This window comes from Ruditapes philippinarum, unplaced genomic scaffold, assembly GCF_026571515.1.
Source record: "Ruditapes philippinarum isolate M1 unplaced genomic scaffold, ASM2657151v2 ctg3261_1_1_1_1, whole genome shotgun sequence".
NCBI classification, from domain to species: Eukaryota; Metazoa; Mollusca; class Bivalvia; order Venerida; family Veneridae; genus Ruditapes; species Ruditapes philippinarum.
The window spans coordinates 82,558-103,321 of NW_026855786.1; the positions used below are offsets into that span (position 1 = coordinate 82,558).

General features: G+C 35.0%; 1 protein-coding gene across 9 annotated transcripts in view; it reads right to left on the minus strand.

The window, feature by feature from the left end:
- The window catches only part of LOC132744373 (zinc finger protein 768-like), a 60,663-nt gene extending 43,174 nt beyond the window's left edge, over positions 1 to 17,489 (minus strand). For all 9 annotated transcript variants that reach the window (XM_060733070.1, XM_060733063.1, XM_060733071.1 and 6 more), the window contains exons 1-3: positions 17,455 to 17,489; positions 9,735 to 9,891; positions 6,896 to 7,801 (exon numbers count right to left, since the gene is read on the minus strand). In XM_060733070.1, coding sequence (XP_060589053.1) covers positions 6,896 to 7,730 — 835 coding nt within the window. In that variant the 5' untranslated portion in view covers positions 7,731 to 7,801; positions 9,735 to 9,891; positions 17,455 to 17,489. The remainder of the gene's footprint in view (positions 1 to 6,895; positions 7,802 to 9,734; positions 9,892 to 17,454) is intronic.
- Positions 17,490 to 20,764: the final 3,275 nt, after the last annotated feature.

A 20,764-nucleotide genomic window follows, 5' to 3' on the forward strand; every position in this document is an offset into this window, starting at 1 on the left:
AAGGGCAATATGACAGCAGGACAGACAAGGGCAATATGACAGCAGGACAGACAAGGGCAATATGACAGCAGGACAGACAAGGGCAATATGACAGCAGGACAGACAAGGGCAATATGACAGCAGGACAGACAAGGGCAATATGACAGCAGGACAGACAAGGCAATATGACAGGCAGGACAGACAAGGGCAATATGACAGCAGGACAGACAAGGGCAATATGACAGCAGGACAAGGAGCAGACAGACAAGGGCAATATGACAGCAGGACAGGGACAAGGGCAATATGACAGCAGGACAGACAAGGGCAATATGACAGCAGGACAGACAAGGGCAATATGACAGCAGGACAGACAAGGGCAATATGACAGCAGGACAGACAAGGGCAATATGACAGCAGGACAGACAAGGGCAATATGACAGCAGGACAGACAAGGGCAATATGACAGCAGGACAGACAAGGGCAATTTTATCTATATGCCCACCACCCCACCCCACCCCTCACTGTAAGTAGAGAACAAGTTTTATTTACCATTGTTATAACAAGAAAACAATGTCAAATTCAGCATTTTTAGACAGCTTCAAAGAAAAAATAAACAAGGCAAAATTTTTCAAATTTATTCATTAACTGATAATATAAACAAGTCGTACAATATTTCCAGAGTTATATTATCATAGATCTAAGAAATCACATTTAGCAGTGGATCTCAGACAAAAATACACATTTAAATCAAGTTTTTATTTATATTGTATATTGTATATACTTAAAACATAATTTATTTTTCGTTGAAGAAAAATATATACAAATATATTATTGTACACGCATCTGTTAAATAGTTTCACCTTCATCGCGACTCATGCAACACAACACCAAATTCTTTAAATTCTTTTGAAACTGTAATTGTGCCATCTATACATCATGTATACACGTCTTACAGTAACAGATTTATGACATATATACGCATCTTACACAGTGTCAGGTTTATAACACAGAAAAGGCCATCATTTGTTTAATTTTATAAGAATGATTGTACGGCTTTCAAACACAAGCACTCTTATAATTATGACATTTTCATATCCTTTATTGTGGAGTGGGGTGGGGGAAACTATTATATGATAATCTATGTTTATAAGGTATTGGTAGCTTCCCTAATCACTGGATCAAACAAAACATAAATTATGACATATATGTATTTATCATTGAAAAATATAACTAAGTATGAAATTCCCCTCTCCTATCATAATATCCATAGAAACAATACAACTTATATAAATCACAGCTCTACACTCATGTATATAATAATATATTATAAAAGAAGTATTTCAAGTCTGTAAGTCAAGTGTGTGTAAAACTATTAATATACGTAAAACTAAAACCAGTGACAGTAACATGAAATAGTCAACACACAGTGTAAGGGGGACAACCCTATAATACCTTATATTTTAAAGGGGGGACAACTCTATAGTTTTAAAGTTCATGTCAGATGATTAATGTATGAACCAAACCAGTGTCAAAACTATTCACATTAAAATAATGTCTTTAAAAAAATATATATATTGTCTTTTATAATAGAAGAACACTAAGTAAATGATAAAGGTATAACTAAAACAGTTGCTAGATTCAGGTAGACTCAATCAACCTGAATCTTGCAGCCATTGCAATTACGTAACAGCAAAATATATATAAACAACATTTTCTTATTCTAATTATTGTTACAGCCTTACATGAACACACTGAACTTAAACACCTGTCAGAACAGACCAGGAAAAAGAACATCTTTTTTTTATAGTTCCCTCCCTTTTATGTTAACCTTTACTGTTCAAAATGAAGTAAAATACTATAAATAAAACAGAGCTACATTAATTTTCATCTTTGTAAAAATCTGACAATGTTTAATTCAATGAAAGCAGATATAGAAATTGTGATTTTGTTGAGAGAAAAAAGCATAACTATTGTTTTTTTACAAACATCTGCAGGTCTATTCTTACAGGGTAAAAGTTTCTCAGTATGCATGTTTTAACGTGTAACAGTATACTATAAATATCTCTAGACAGAACACAATATATCTTCATAACCTGCTATAAATTAAGACCTAACAATATTTTTGATTTCTCTTAACCCTTTACCTGTAGAAACTCCAAGTTATTAGCATTTGCCTTCAATATAAAGCTAGGACAGTCTGCATATATCCAGGCAGACTGACAATTTTTGTATTTTTATAATAGAAATCCCTTTAACTTTTAACTGTTCCATATTCAACAGTCTAAAATTAGAACATAAATTCAGCCGGTAAAAAGATTAAATTTAGTAAGGTAACCCATGTCTTGTAGGGTATTAAATAGCAAGATTTTGTATATGTATCTCGTATGGATCATGTATATTGTCATAATCGAGTATGTGAATCTAGCGTGTATTATTGTGTATGTATCATGCATGTATACATAGTGTGTATTATGTATACATGTAGCATGTATGCATTACATATGTACCATGTAGAGATTTTCATCACTTTCAATTTCCAGGGGTCCAATAGATGTCTAGGTCTTAATAATAGTGGTCCAACATCTAAATCCAGCAGACCATATTCTTACTAAAAAGTTACTACTGATGTAGCAAGCACTAATATACTGCAAGGTTTTTTTTTAAATTATGTTAAGCAATATATTATAAAGCCAGTATTATATTTTCATGCATCCAGACGAATGCAAGATATAAGGAATTGTGTATCACAACAAGAGCTGTCGGTAGGACAGCAACGCTCGACTATTCTTAGTGCTTGATAGTAAAAAAAATGCTTGATACAGTTACCTCCTCCTGTCTACAGGTTGGGGTCATGATGGTGAACAAGTGTGCAAAGTTTCAAAGCCATATGTCAATGGACTTTGAAAATATTTGAACTATTACAAAAACTTTAACGTAAATTCTAAGTCGAAAAAGGGGCATAATTCTGTCAAAATGCTTGATAGAGTTACCTCCTCCTGTCTACAGGTTGGGGTCATGATGGTGAACAAGAGTGCAAAGTTTCAAAGCCATATGTCAATGGACTTTGAAAATATTTGAACTATTACAAAAACTTTAACGTAAATTCTAAGTCGAAAAAGGGGCATAATTCTGTCAAAATGCTTGATAGAGTTACCTCCTCCTGTCTACAGGTTGGGGTCATGATGGTGGACAAGTGTGCAAAGTTTCAAAGCCATATGTCAATGGACTTTGAAAATATTTGAACTATTACAAAAACTTTAACATAAGTGGTTACGCCGACCCCGACGCCAACGCTCGGGTGACTGCAATAGCTCTACTTATTCTTATCGAATAGTCGAGCTAAACAAGAGGGCCATGATGGCCCTGAGGTCACTCACCTGTATATAGGCCCCCCACCCCCGGGCCAATTTTTACCCAAGGGCTTTTATTTGTTTATTTGAACAGACTTGGTAGACACCCATAAGAAGATGTTTCATGCTAAACATGTAAGTACTAGCTCATTGGCATTTTTAACATACTCGGTAGACACCCATTAGAACATGTTTCAGCTAAATATCTTAGCTCTAGCTCTTTGAGTTCTTTAAAAGAAGATTTTTTAAGTTTTTACTATATGCATATAGGGAAAATCAATGACCCCCTGGGGGCGGGGCCAATTTTGACCCCAGGGCTTTTATTTGAACAAACTTGGTAGACACTCATTAGAAAATGTTTCATGCTAAATATCTTAGCTCTAGCTCTTTGGGTTCTTTAAAAGAAGATTTTTTAAGTTTTTACTATATGCATATAGGGAAAATCTATGACCCCCTGGGGCAGGGTCAATTTTGACCCCAGGGCTTTTATTTGAACAAACTTGGTAGACATTCACTAGAAGATGTTTCATGCCAAATATCTAAGCTCTAGTTCTTATGGTTCTTAAAAAAGAAGATTTTTTTAAGTTTTTACTATATGCATATAGGGAAAATCAATGACCCCCGTGGCGGGGCCAATTTTGACCCCAGGGCTTTAAATTTGAACAAACTTGGTAGACACTCACAGAAGATGTTTCATGCCAAATATCTAAGCTCTAGCTCTTACGGTTTCTTTAAAGAAGATTTTTTTAAGTTTTTACTATATGCATATAGGGAAAATCAATGACCCCCAGGGGCGGGGCCAATTTTGACCCCAGGGCTTTTATTTGAACAAACTTGGTAGACATTCACTAGAAGATGTTTCATGCCAAATATCTAAGCTCTAGCTCTTATGGTTTTTTAAAAGAAGATATTTAAAGTTTTTTCTTTTGGTTGCCATGGCAACCAGAGGTCTGCATGGAATTAAATTCTTTGAACAATTTTTAAAGGTGACCACCAAAGGAACATTCCTGTGAAGTTTGGATGAAATTGGCTCAGTGGTTTATGAGGAGATGTCATTTAAAGCTAAAGTTTACGGACGGACGGACGACGGACAGACGCCGGACGAAAAGCGATCACAAAAGCTCACCCTGTCACTTTGTGACAGGTGAGCTAAAAATTAAAGGCATTTTAGGTGTATATCATGTGGAATCCTGCATCTTGTAAGTCTCTGTAGTATCATGTATTATCATATATGTATTGTGCATGTATCATGTATAAGTTATGTATGTGTTATGTATGTGTTATGTATGTATTATGTATGAGTTATGTATGTGTTATGTATGTGTTATGTATGTGTTATATGTATGTGTTGTATATGTATCATGTATGAATCATTTTATCAAAATAGTAGCACTAATATCATTTTCTTCCTCTCTAGTTAAAGCAATGAATAATTTATTTAATCAGTATATAGATGTCTACAAGATTCATTACCATGACAACAGTTCTAAAACATAGAAATATTTAATTCTATAACTTATATCACTTATCCTATTCTATCACTTACCTGACTACTTGTTCATCTTCTGTGTTATGTCTATAGTAAAGCCAGTACACTGCTGTACACTACAATATGGAAGTTTTATCCATTCCAAACAAGTCTCAAATACAGGAGGTCATACACTTCTTTGAGAAAATATACATCAACTGTCTACGTGTCTCTTATACCTATAACTTCTTCATTTCAAGTTAACAACATTCAGCTCACCAGTGTAACAAGGCAGGACCTATCTCATTTCAGTCTTATCAGTTATCCCCTAATATCAATTGTAACTTATGATACATAATTTTGAAGTAATTTCATTATAATTAAAAGAAAAATCTAAAACTCCTAACCCGTCACCTGTTTTAGATTTAACCAATTATTGCCCATAAAGCATCACCAAATATATTATTAAAGAATATATGTATATATTATGCATGTAAGTAATTCAGATTTAGTATCTTTGATCCAAAACAAATGATTTTCTACTTAAATTAATCCAGCCTAAAGTAGAGTATTAAAACTCTATTTACAGTCCGAAAATAAATATTAATTAATTAAGATTCCCAGCCATGCTGTTTCAACTGGTATATAAAAATATAACATAGTCATTAAATTGTATAAGACACCTTTAACAGAGAGGAAGAAAACCGTATCAGGGTCACTATATCTATAGTAAAATATAAAATATTGTGTTCTGTCTATAAACCATCCTCCAAACATCACATCTCACAACTATGAACAATTAATTATTATGTGCTTTAATACAAAAAAAAAATTGTTCCTCGTCTTGCAAAGTAATTTTTTACTAAAATAGTGCCAAGCATTTTGAACCAGGTTGAGGATAAGATTTTTCAGCCCTTCCTTTACATCTTTAAATTTGAGAGAATGAAACACGATATTTTCGGTAATCAAAAACTTGATGTAAATAGAACTTTTGAGGACAATTGCGTAATTTTAAAGAATTTTCTAAAGGGAAACAGAACAAGTGTGCCCAGAGGGCCCTGGATCGCTCACCTGAGAAAAAGGTCAAAAGGTTTAAGTGGAGCCCCTTTCACCCCAGAAGAAATAGCGAAAATCAAAACATCAGGAAAAATAAAGGATTTACAGTACATATAAGGAAAATCAAAGACCCTGGGGCTGGGCCAATTTTTAACCCTAGGACCCTAGGGACAAACATGGTAGAGACTCACTAGAAGATGTTTCATGCCAAATATCTAAGCTCTAGCTCTTTGGAGTTTTTCAAAAGAAGATTTTTTAAGTTTTTTCTTTTGGTTGCCATGGCAACAAGAGTTCTGCATAGAATTATTCTTTAAACAATTTTTGAAGATGACCACCAAAGGAACATTCCTGTGAAGTTTGGATGAAATTGTCTCACCGGTTTATATGGAGATGTCGTTTAAAGTAAAAGTTTACGGACGACAGAACGCCGGACACCGGACAAACAGCGATCACAAAAGCTCACCATGTCACTTTGTGACAGTTGAGCTAAAAATTATTTCTTGTAGTTTTTGTACTTGAATGCTTGAGTATTTCGAGCAAGACTTCCGCCCCCCCCCCCCCCCCAATACTTTGGGAAAGGTGCAACTACAAAACAAATGCTGGAAAATGTCTTGATTTGGCTCAAATTGGAAATGGCATATATGATATAATCATGGGGAATTTGTTTTAAACACTTTAAAATGTGTTTTATGATACTATACGACACAAACTTAAATGATTTATTTCAAATTTGAGTTACAATTGACTAAGAAAATCATAATATTCAAGCTGTTTCTGTGGTAGTACTCGGATCTTATTGTCTATCAGTCAACACAAAAAACTTTTTATGGTCATAGACATTTGGGCTTTGTCCATCAAAATATCATATAACCCAAACCAATTTTAAGTAGCCCGAAACAGGGCCATGTACGAATTGGAAACAGGTCCGGTTTACTGGACCTGTGTGAAGGATAAAAAATGCTACACGAGTTCCTCCAACAATGTGAGATTTGATTATTTGGAAGATGGTAAAAAAGAAAGTAAAAGGAAATAAGACACTTACTGTAGCCTTGTTGACCTGCCATATCTGCAGAACTGCCTGATGCACCTTGCATTACATTTTGAACATTTGCCATCCATTCTTGTGAGCTCATTTGCTCTTGTGTTAAAGTATTTTGACCTAACTCCACACCCGTAATTTCTAAATCCATTTCTGAATCACCAAACGCTTCAAGTTTTACACTAATATTTGGGTCTAATCCTTCCATTGTTCCTTGTTCATTTCCTTGTGAAGTAGAAGGTTCATTCACAGAACTATCTGTTGGTAATATGTTGGAGAGATCTGAATCTAAACTAAGACCCGCAGCTGGGTTAGTGTCACTAAATTTGAGATCTGATGCTTCATTTGGAATGGTTGATGACGATGATTCTGACCGAGCATCTTCATTATCTGATGCTGAAGGTCCTTGTGTTTGAGAGGGTGTGGATGGTTTGATAGATGGAGAGGATGGTTGACTAGATTCAGATATGTTAGTTTTTACATCACTTTGAACATTTGTATTTTCATTTGCACTTTGATTGGACTTTTCATCTTCATCTTCTGGTTCTATTTTAATGACTTGTCCATCAAGTTTAGTGTTACGTACTGGAGTTACCATAGGACCAGGCCCCTGCCCAGGTGAACGACCTTGCTGATCAAAACTTAATGTTGGTCGTGCAGGACGGGCCATTGGATAAGGCTGATGCCTGTTGCCGGGTGACCGCATTCTACTTCCTGGTGCCACTCGGCTCAGTGCTACAGGATGAGGACTTTGCTGGGGAGAATGATACCTAGGTGAGCGATGTTGCATATAACCTCCACCCATACCGTCATATCTAGGTGGGGTAACTGCCTGCATACTTCTAGCAAGAGCTTCTTCTCTCTCTTGCGCTTCTTTTCTTTCCTTCTCTTGCTTCAATTTATGATGTCCTAAAAAACACACAAAAAAGATATAAATAAAAATTCAGCGATTTACAAATGGCATTAATAAGATTTGACATTTCTGGTTATGAAGATAGCAGTGTTCGCCTTTAATGAGTAAACATATCAATTTACTCGCTAAAATTGCCAGGGAGGAAAGAAAAAAAGGGCTGTTGAGTCCCTGGGACGAAACACTTTTTCCCCGATAATTGGTCAATTCTCTCTTAAGTTTTTTTGCTCTGCTTGAAAATGATTTTCTATTCACTTTAAATAAATTGTATTATAAGAACTTGACTTTCACCTCATTTTCATTTGTTCCTTTCTCATTAGCAATGCAGATTTATATCCCAAACGTAGACTAGGAGCAAGTGCTCGGCCTCGTTTTGGGCCAACCTATCAATGGTATCCGCGAACATCAACAGTCACAAATTTGATTGTATTATGAAGTTATGCAAACATTGACATTTTTGTAATTGAGGACTCGTTCCATTTGAATTGGGACGTAACAGATCTATTAGCACTGAGTCCCAGGTACTCAGTAAAGTTAGGGAAAATCGCTAACACTGCAGATAGAAAATACATATATATGATACAAAAACTTTCAACTGCAATTTTCAGAAGTTGAGATTAAGATATATAACCTGCCTGTTCAGGACAAGAACCTGGTCCTTTAGAACACTGTAAACACAGCAAATGATTTTTTTCCCTATATTTAATAGCTGAATAAATGCTGATTCCTCTAGCCCAAAATAGGTATATTTTCCACTAAAAATGCTATATTTTCACCTGAAATGTCTTGTGCGAACCATGACTTAACAGCAGCTGAAGTTGTTGATAAATTTCTGCTACGTACCATGTATAATGTTAAATTGAATTGAAACTGAAAATTTTATAAACTGTGTTGGTAAATTCCATTCTCAGTTGTTGGAATTTGATTCCTTTCCTGATTTAACACAGGTTGTTTTGAAAATTATAACAAGAGGCAGAGTATTATATGCCCGATAGTGTTGTTGTTGTTTTTTTGTTAGTAAGGATGAAACATTTGTAAGACATGGGAATTAAATACAGTATTACCTCATTCAAAAAGCAATCCTCCTTTTTAGCTGAAGAACCTTCATATATATACAGTTGCTGTTTTCAAAGCACTACCATCAAGTTGTAGTTATGCTCCAGAAACCACAATTTTCAGTGTAAAATCAATAGGGGTCATGTATTGGACATGGCTGTTCATCTTATAAAATTTTACAGCTGTAGGTTGATTAAGACTTAAGTTATTGAGCGGGGAAACTGTTTTCAGTTTTAAGGTAATACTGACCTTGACCTTTGACCTTGTGACCCCAAAATCAATAGGGGTTTTCTACCCAATATGGACAATCATCCTATGGAGTTTGAATACTGTGGGCCAAATGGAACTTAAGTTATGCTCCGGAAACCATTTTCAGTTTTAGGGTAATAGTGACCTTGACCTTTGACCTTGTGACCCCAAAATCAATAGGGATCTTACAATACTAATACAATACTTACAATACAATTACTTAGATACAATATTTCCATTATATGCAGGTGTTATACAAGTTGCTTTGTTGTAATTCTAGTACAATTGTGCATACAGTGGTGACTTTTTTCTCACTTAATTGTGAAGATGCCCTGTTATTGTGAAGAAATTATCGCTAAAATTGCTTATATGGGAAGTAAAAAAGCTGGTGTTAGTACATATTTGGGAAAATTGAAAGATTTTGTTCCGATGATCAGTCAGAAAATTTAAGCGACAGTCAAATTGCCCAGTTGCTAGAGCCCAGGCCTGTGTTACAGCATGAAAAGTTACATAATGCAGAAAAAAGTGAACTGACTGATTGTTCATATTATATAAATTTAACAACAAAATTTGCCATGTATTATACAACAAAATTTGCAACTATAGAATATCATATATTCCACTTACTTTTCAGACAGAAGCCAAGGAACTGAGATTTGATATCCTCGTGATCCTCCAGGAAAACTTTACCCGAGTCTGAACCGAGGTGACACAGTGTTCCATCTGCTACACTTGCTGTTAGGATAACTGATTCTTCCTCAGTCGTACTAGCCAACTGTTCTACCTGAAAATATGAAAATATAACATTTCATACTAGCCAACTGTTCTACCTGAAAAATGTGAAAATATAACATTTCATACTAGCCAACTGTTCTACCTGAAAATGTGAAAATATAACATTTCATACTAGCCAACTGTTCTACCTGAAAATGTGAAAATACAACATTTTGAACTAGCCAATTGTTCTACCTGAAAATGTAAAAATATAACATTTCATACTAGCCAACTGTTCTACCTGAAAATGTGAAAATACAACATTTTGAACTAGCCAATTGTTTTACCTGAAAATGTGAAAATATAACATTTCATACTAGCCAACTGTTCTACCTGAAAAATGTGAAAATATAACATTTCATACTAGCCAACTGTTCTACCTGAAAATGTGAAAATACAACATTTTGAACTAGCCAATTGTTCTACCTGAAAATGTGAAAATATAACATTTCATACTGGCCAACTGTTCTACCTGAAAATGTGAAAATATATCATTTCATACTAGCCAACTGTTCAACCTGAAAATGTGAAAATATATCATTTCATACTAGCCAACTGTTCTATCTGAAAATGTGAAAATATAACATTTCATACAAGCCAACTGTTTTACCTGAAAATGTGAAAATATAACATTTTATACTAGCCAACTGTTCTACCTAAAAATGTGAAAATATAACATTTCATACTGGCCAACTGTTCTACCTGAAAATGTGAAAATATAACATTTTGTACTAGCCAATTGTTCTACCTGAAAATGTGAAAACATAACATTTCATACAAGCCAACTGTTCTACCTGAAAATGTGAAAATATAACATTTCATACTGGCCAACTGTTCTACCTGAAAAATGTAAAAATATGACATTTCATACTGGCCAACTGTTCTACCTGAAAATGTGAAAATAGCAAGCCAACTGTTCTACCTGAAAATGTGAAAATATAACATTTCATACTGACCAACTGTTCTGCAGGAAAATGTGAAAATATAACATTTCATACTAGCCAACTGTTCTACCTGAAAATGTGAAAATATAACATTTTATACTAGCCAACTGTTCTACCTGAAAATGTGAAAATATAACATTTCATACTGGCCAACTGTTCTACCTGAAAATGTGAAAATATAACATTTTGTACTAGCCAACTGTTCTACCTGAAAATGTGAAAACAAAACATTTCATACTAGCCAACTGTTTTACCTGAAAATGTGAAAATATAACATTTTGTACTAGCCAATTGTTCTACCTGAAAATGTGAAAACATATCATTTCATACAAGCCAACTGTTCTACCTGAAAATGTGAAAATGTAACATTTCATACTAGCCAACTGTTCTACCTGAAAATGTGAAAACATAACATTTCATAGATATGCATATAGGAGATATTATCATCTCTAGTGATTCTTTATCTGAACTTTGACCCCTATGTGTGACCTTGACCTTGAAATTTTGCACGCGACACTCCGCCTCACAATTGTGAACATTTGTGCCAAGTTATATTGAAATCCCTCTATGCATGTAGAAGTTTTGCTTCGGACAAGCATTTTTCAATGACCTCTAAGTCTGACCTTGACCTTTGACCTAGAGGCCTGGTTTATGCACATGACACAGTTTCTCATAGGGGTGAACATTTGTATGCAGTTTGATTAGAATCCCTCAGTATATGTAGGAGATATGCTCTGGACAAAATCTCTATATTTTATCATTATTTGTTACTTTGACAATCATCTTTAGTGACGTTGACCTTGCATATATTAACCTTAATTACATGTTTCACACCAGTAGTCATGATAATGACCATTTGAGTTTCAATCCCTCAATAAATGATGACTAAATGGTCCCATTACACATTTTCTTATTTTTATCTGAACTTTGACCCCTATGTGTGACCTTGACCTTCGCAGCAGGGACCTTAATTTTGCACGCAATACACCATCTCACAATAGTGAACATTTGTGTCCAGTTATATTGAAATCCCTCTATGGGTGTAGAAGTTTTGCTCCAGACAAGCATTTTTCAATGACATATTAGTGTGACTTTGACCTTTGACCTAGAGGCCTGGTTCATGCGCACGACATGGCTTCTCCTAGCAGTCTGCAAAAGTCTGTTTGTCCTCGGACCTCGCCAACTAAAAATCAGGAGGGCCGAGATTAATTTCCATACAGTCAGTCCTCATGTCCCAAAAAAATTTCAGCCAGTTTGAAACAATTTTTGGCTTTCTAAAATATGCAAAACATCCAAGATCGATCTTTTTATTTCATTTTTGCTTGTATTCACAGACCCAGAAAACCAAAATCACGCAAGATACAACCAGTTTTTGCTAAGTAATGTAAGCCACCATCTTGTCTTGGATAACTTCCTTACCAAAACATTTTTTTTCTCCAATCTTCAAAACAAAACCTTTAAAAGATGTATTGTTTTCTTGTGAATTATGCTAATGTTTTATTTATTATGCTTCTGTATATTTTTTTCATAGTATCTTATAGTTGAGTGATAATTCATATTTGCTAAATATTTTTGTTTATAATGATGGCAATATCCCTCCCCCCACCCCTACAAAAAAATACCCTTCAGAGCCCGGGCTGGGAAAAAATCATCAGGGCCGGAAATAAATCTATGGAAATCAAGTCCTTGTGGCTGGAAAAAACTTTTGACTTTCGCATCGACTGTCATAGTGGTTAACATTTGTAACAAGTTTCATTAAGATATCTCAATGAAACTTTGTATGAGATAATTATGCTACAGACAACTAGAACTGCCACTATCCCCCGCATACCACTTTGTCAGAATCAACAGTGGCCATTTAGAGCTCAAGGAAAACCTCCCTGCCAAATCTGAGGTTACTAAGCCAGTGCATTGCTAAGTTATGTATTCTACATGCTTCAAATGTGAAAATGTCAAAATCAATACACTGCGGACAGGCATTCTTAAGCAATTGAGAAGAAAAGCTTTTTTTTGTCAAGGTCCCTGTGACCTTGACCTCTGACCCAGTGACCTCAAAATCAATAGAGATCACCTTATGGTCATGATCAACATACATGCCAAATATGAAGACTGTGGGTCAAAGGAATCTTGAGTTAATGGGTGGACAAACTTTTTGAAGTCAAAGTCCCTGTGACCTTGACCTTTGATCCAGTGACCTCAAAATCAAAAGGGGTCATCTACTAATCAAGACTAACCTCCATTCCAAATGTGAAGACTGTGGGTCAAAGGAATCTAAAGTTATTGGGCAGACAAGCTCTTTATAGTAAATGCCCCTGTGACCTTGACCTTTGACCTGGTGACCTCAAAGTCAATAGGGGTCATCTACTAATCATGACTAACCTCCATGCCAAATATGAAGACTGTGGGTCAATGGAATCTTAAGTTATTGGGCGGACAAGCTTATTGAATGAAGTCAAGGCCCTTGTGACCTTGACCTTTGACCTGGTGACCTCAAAGTCAATAGGGGTCATCTACTAATCATGACTAACCTCCATGCCAAATATGAAGACTGTGGGTCAAAGGAATCTCAAGTTATTGAGCGGACAAGCTTTTTGAAGTCAAGGCCCGTGTGACCTTGACCTTTGACCTGGTGACCTCAAAGTCAATAGGGTTCATCTACTCATCATGACTAACCTCCATGCCAAATATGAAGACTGTAGGTCAAAGCAATCTTAAGAAATTGGGCGGACAAGCTTTTTGAAGTCAAGGCCCCTGTGACCTTGACCTTTAACCTGGTGACCTCAAAATCAATAGGGGTTATCTACTCATCATGACTAACCTCCATGCCAAATATGAAGACTAAGAGTCAAAGGAATCTTAAGTTATTGGGCGGACAAGAAAAAACTGACGGACAGCCGGACAGCCAGACAGCTGGACAGACAAGCTGATTCCAGTATACCCCCCTTACAACTTTGTTGTGCGGGGGGTATAAAAATTGGATGCCGCCCACCCAGGTGATGCCAGGGGGGAAACTATAATACGACCTGTTTTTATAAAAACTTCAATGGAGGCCATTTAATGCTGTTCATAATTTTCTAAGAAAAAGTATTTTAAATCAAACAAGAGCTGTCAATGCAGCAGCATGCTAAAATATTCTCAGTGTTTGATAGTAAAACAAGAGCCTTGATAATGTAGAATTTCTTAAGTTTAAAAAGGGCCATTATTCTGTTAAAATCAGATGTTCGACTTATAACCTAGGAAAGCAACCTCCTATTTAGCTCTCAAATAAATATGTGAAATTTCAACCCATTCCCTTCAATTGTTTTGTAAATACTTACTTGCATGCAAAAACTTAACCAAAGTGTGACACCAGTGTGTACAATTGCTCTTCCTATTTTTTTGAAAAGTCAAGCTTAAAAGAGGGCCATTATGGCCCTGAAGACGCTCACCTGTATATAGAACAAACTTGGTAAGACACCCATTTGAAGATGTTTCCTGATAAATATCTAAGCTCTAGCTCTAAGAAGATTATTTAAGTTTTTCCTTATATACACATATGGGGAAAAACAATGACCCTCCCCCACTTTGGGCGGGGCCAATTTTGTCCCCAGGGCTTTTATTTGAACAAACTTGGTAGACACTAACTAGAAGATATTTCATGCTTAATATTTAAACTCTAGCTCTTTGCGTTTTTTAAAAGATTTTTAAGTTTTTACTATACGCATATTTATAAGGAAAATCAATGACTACCCCGGGGCTTTTGTTTGAGCAAACTTGGTAGACACCCACTAGAAGATGTTTCGTGCTAAATATCTAAGCTCTAGCTATTTGGGGTTTTTTAAAAAGATTTTTTAAGTTTTTTCTTTTGGTTGCCATGGCACCAAGAGTTCTGCATGGAATTAAATTCTTTGAACAATTTTTAAAGATGACTACCAAAGGAACATTCCTGTGAAGTTTGGATGAAATTGGCCGAGCGGTTTATGAGGAGATGTCGTTTAAAAGGCGGAAGAAAAGCGATCACAAAAGCTCACCATGTGACAGGTGAGCTAAAAATGCACAATGTAATGTCTTTTATCTATTATATATACAGTAGTTTCCAGTAGTTACTATAAAATTCCCAGTTTGAACAAGCTTTTTGAAGTCAAGGCCCCTGTGACCTTGACCTTTGACCTGGTGACCTCAAAGTCAATAGGGGTCATCTACTAATCATGACTAACCTCCATGCCAAATATGAAGACTGTGGGTCAATGGAATCTTAAGTTATTGGGCGGACAAGCTTATTGAATGAAGTCAAGGCCCTTGTGACCTTGACCTTTGACCTGGTGACCTCAAAGTCAATAGGGGTCATTACGTAACATGACTAACCTGCCATGCCAAAATAGAAGACTGGTGGGTCAAAAGAATCTCAAAGTTATTTTGCGGACAAGCTTTTTTGAAGTCAAGGCCCGTGTGACCTTGACCTTTGACCTGGTGACTCAAAGTCAATAGGGTTCATCTACTACTTCATGACTTAACCTCCATGCCAAATATGAAACTGTAGGTCAAAGCAATCTTAAGAAATTGGGCGGACAAGCTTTTGAAGTCAAGGCCCTGTGACCTTGACCTTTTAACCTGGTGACCTCAAAATCAATAGGGTTATCTACTCATCATGACTAACCTCCATGCCAAATATGAAGACTAAGAGTCAAAGGAATCCCTTAAGTTATTGGCGGACCAAAGAAAAAACTGACGGACAGCCCGGAACAGCCAGACAGCTTGGACAGACAGCTGATTCCAGTATATCCCCCCTTACAGAAAACTTTGTTGTGCGGGGGGTATAAAAATTGGATGCCGCCCACCCAGGTGATGCCAGGGGGGAAAATAAAACTAAAAATGACGGAACCTGTTTTTATAATAAAACTTCAATGGAGGCCATTTAATATTGCTGTTCATAATTTTTCTAAAGAAAAAAGTATTTTAAATCAAACAAGACTGTCAATTGCAGCAGCATGGCTAAAATATCATGTTTGAATAGTTTTTTTGTTTTTTAGTAAAAACAAAAAGGCCCTTGTTGATTTAATGTAGAAAATTTCTTAAGTTTTAAAAAGGGCCATTATTCTGTTAAATTTCAGATGTTCGATTAGGACCTAGGAAAGCAACCTTCCTATTTAGCCTCAAATAAAATATGTGAAATTTCAACCCTTCCCTTCAATGTTTTGTAAAAACTTTCTTGCATGCAAAAAATTAAACCAAAATGTCACCTGGTCAATTGCTTTCCCATTTTTTGAAAAATCCAAATAACAAGGGCCCTTATGGCCCGAAAAACGCTCACCCCCAAATTTGAACAAAAATTGGGAAGAAAACCATTGGGAAAGTTTCCCGATAAAAAATCTAAGGGTCTAAACTCTAAGAAATTTTTTTAAGTTTTTTCCTTTTATACACTTAAAGGGGAAAAAAAATACCCCCCCCCCCTTTTGGGGGGCCAATTTTGTCCCCCGGGTTTTATTTTTTTCAAAATTGGGAGACACTAAATAGAAATATTTCATCCCTTTAAAATTTTAAAATCTGCTCTTTTCGTTTTTTTAAAAAAATTTTTTAAATTTTTACTTACGCTATTTATAAGGGAAAAACAATACTACCCCGGGGGTTTTGTTTTAGCAAATTTTTAGACACCCACTGAAGTTTTTTCGTGCTAAATACTAAGCTCTAAACTATTTTTGGTTTTTTTAAAAATTTTTTAAAATTTTTTTTTTTGGTTGCCATGGGACCCAAAAAGTTTTTGGGAATGGGAAATTAAAAATTTTTTGAACCCTTTTTAAAAAATGACTACCCCAAAAGGGAAATTCCCGTAATTTGGATGAAAATTGGCCCAGCTTTAAAGAGGGGAAAAGTCGGGTTTTAAAAAAGGGAAAAAAACAAACAAAAGCTCCCCCATTTACAGGGGACCCAAAATGCCCCAATTAATGTCTTTTATCTATTATTAACAGTATTTCCCGTAGTTTTCTATAAAAATTTTTGTTTGAACAAACTTTTTTAAGTTTAAGGCCTGTGCCTTTTACCTTTTGGGCCTTTGGGGAACCCCCCAAAATTTAAAATTTGGGGGGGAAAACTACTATTTATGAAATAACCTCCATTTCCAAATATGAAAACTGTTGGGTTCAAAGGAAACTTAAGTTTTTGGGCCCGGAAAAAGCCCTTTTTGAATAAGTCAAGGCCCTTGTGACCCTTGGGGCCTTTGACTGGGGATCAAATCAAATGGATTTTTAATAATCATGGCTAACCTTTCCCTGCCAAAAATTTAAAAATGTGGGTCAAGGAATTTTCAATTTTTGAGCGAAAGCTTTTTAAACAGGCCCATGTGACCCTTTACTTTTCTTTAAAATCAATAAAGTTATCTACCCATATTTTCAAAATCACTCCTTTTTTTGCAAAACCCGGGAGGTTCAAAATCCAATGTGCAAACAATATTTTTCCCTCCGTCCTGCTTCCGTTATTTTAAATTTCACTCACAATTCGTGGGGGAAGTGGCCCGTTTTTTGGTTTTTATTTTGGGAATTTTTTACTTAATTAAAGGGGGAAAGGGGGGGCATAATTATATCTTTATTGGGATCATGACTCAAAAAATTGGTCATCAAACTGGGGGCCAATATTAAAAACCATTTTAAACTTACTAATTGTTGAATCGGCTTTTAAGGGAACAGCCTTCCAGGATAACTTATATCCAGGGAGTTTCCTTTTATCACCTTTCCAGGTCTGGCTTTGCCATGGTTTACTTGCTGTTCTTTATTCAATTGTCTTGAGTAAGAAGAATCTTTTATTGTTCAGTATCAAGCAATTTTCAAGATGTCCCAGATTAATCTGAAAAAAAAAAAAAGAAATAATAAAGGTGCTTAAATAATTGATAATGCCACCCTAGGACAGTTGATTCTTTGCTTCCATTTTAATCAGTTCCAAAATTATTAGTAAGTATTTTTTTTCCAATTTTTAACAATACATCGCCTGAATTTCCCATTCCAATGGTATGGGTCATTGTTCCAATACCTGGAAAAAAAACACTGATGTGGGCACACTACATAAACAGATGACGTTTAGTGCAGGTTTTTTTCCCTGACAAATTGACACCAACAGTCGACGAATTCCCTTATAGCCAAATAGCCAATTTTTTTTCACAAAAATTCTATTTTCCCTTTGAATTGAATCAAATAACTTTAATATCAATATTTATATTGATGGCTCAGAGCTAAACTCAGCTAAGTCCATATAATGATATTTCACATGTCTAACTTTTGAATTTCCCTACATTACATGTATAACTAAAACCCAGGGTTTTTTCCATATTTGGGAACATGACCCTACCCTTGAGATTGGAATTTTGCGGCATTTGCAAAAAACTGGTAAAACAACAAAACATTTTCAAGTTTCCTGAGGCATAATATTATATTCCTTGTCTAATAGGATTTAGTTCACTAAAGTAGGTCTCTGGTTTTCATATTTTTGAACTGTGTTATTGTATCACCTGTACCATTTATGAAGATGTTTTCATCTGTTGCTGAAAAAAGCTTGCACAATTTGCAACAATACCCAACTTTTGCACCACTATAATACAACAATTCATACTTCAACTTGTATTTGTTGGAACTAAATAACCTTTGATCAGTGACAAGGACAACTGTATCTGACTTAGACTTGTTGCTAGAACTTTTAAAACCCCGAGAAGAAACATCATTGTGGTAACTCACTGTCGCCGTTGAAGGCAATTTCTCACTAGTACTTGCAGTTTCATTTGCCGTTACCGTTTCCGAAGTACAACTCTTTTCCAAGAGAGTCGCTTGCTTAAACATTAAATCAATTTTTCTGTCTTTATCAGTGCTTTTTTTAAGTTCTATAACGTAATATTTTGAATTGTTATACATTTTGATCTACTTTCACTTTTGAAGGTTGTCAATATCATTAGATGCTCGATAAACTTATACTGAGAAATCAAGCGTCTACTAACACATGGGTTGTTTAGACGCTGGCTATTCACACAATTTTACGTTCCCCAAAGATCGATTTTTAAAAAAAAAATTTAAGTTTTCGATTGGGAATTTTTGTATCAAAATTGGGAAATAAACATACTATTTTCAATTGGGAATATGACCGAATAACGGCTATAAAATCGGCCAAAAAAAAACCCTGAAACCTGATCCGGATATTCAAAGTACACATGCTTGGTTCCCGCTGGTACCCAGCTTTGCTCAATCTTTATTACGCAGGTACATCCGGGTCAGCATTTGTATACATGCAATGTCAGGAAATTTTAAAAGTTTGTGCAAATAATTACTGAAAATGCCTACCTACAGACGTTTAGGATTTGGACTGGTAAGAGATAGTATTATAGCTGCCTTTTCTGTTTCAACTGTTTGCATGCACCGACATTAGTTTGTTAAGAAAATGATCGATTTTATGTTCAAAATTGTCTACTTTCGGCTCGGTCAAGCAATGTCCAACCTAGACAAAAGTGCATTTTTGCTTTAAAATTCCATCTTTTGTCATACCAACTTGTCTAATATTGTACATTTTTCGAAAGAGAAATCATTTCTCAGGGATCATTCTAGGGGGCGATTTCCGCGATTTCTCGCAAAAAAATCACCAAAATCTCAGAGAAATTTGTGAAATGAGAGAAAATGTCACACGGCAATTTGAGCCGGAAAATGTCTTATCACAATGTAAAGAATGATAAATCACACAAAAAAATGATGAAAAAATTACATTTCCCATCAAGAATTTAATTTCAAATTGTTTATTAATGAAATCGGTGTAAAAAAACTCCAAAAAGTAGTCCAACACTTTGAATTATTTAGCCTAAAATAATTGCCGATCGGAGACCGCAAATTCACCGTACAGAAATACGGTATGATGGCTAACCTTTATCTATCTGTAAGTCGAGAATTTACACAAAACACTTTTAATTGATTTTAATAAAAATTGTTAGACAGACTAACATAAAAATGGACATGTCAAAAACAAATACCGTTAAAATTTGTCTCCTAAATGTCACATCAACCACGGTAAATTTTGCCGTAAAGAACAAATTAAAAAATTTGTTTTATGATTCCTGATGAAAAAGCCGATAATAAATATTCTTTTATTGAACAAAAATATTTAATTTTATATAATTGCAATCAGCAACAGCTAGAATTGTGAATGTTTTAGCGGAAAACAGACAAATATTCATTTGTCACATATTTTCGCGATGTCGTGATTAAAAAAAATACTAAAAGGAAGCTGAGTGTTATTTAAAGGTGTTTTATAACACTAAAAAATGATGTTTATGAAATAAAAATTACTTTTTAGGTATTGTTTTATATTTGTGGATATGGAGATATTTGTCATTATGTGTTCAGGTCACATATTCAATGAATATTTTTTAATGGAGGGAGGTGTGTGAAGAGAATCATAAAGAAACAAAATGTAAGGTTATAAAAAATATTCTTCAAATCTCAACAATCACTTCTGTACAGTACAGTGTTGTCCTTAGGAAACATTGGCTGCAAATAATAGTTGTAGTAGATATCCATGTATAATTCTTTTATATTTCAGAATGAAAGTGTTATATTTATTTTTCACAATTAGAATTTTATTATGTTTAAAAATTCACAAAAGAAAAGGCATAGGATGAATCAAAAAAAAGTGAAAACAAAAATCACTGTAATAAACCAGAGCTACATCTATATATCCTCATTAGATAAACAATGTTTCTATGTACAGTGATTTTAAAAAGTTAGAAATTTCCATATTTTTAACCTCGCCCATCATGAAAATTAAATCTCTCAAGAAAATCTAATTTCTCTCATTAAAATTTCTCAAATGAGAGAAAATCTCTCACTGAAAATCCTGACCAGAATGATCCCTGATTTCTGCGTAGATTGCACTTTATTTGGTGAAAATTTATTGACAATTAAAAAAGATCTCAGAGGTAAAATAAGGCCTGGTGGTAGA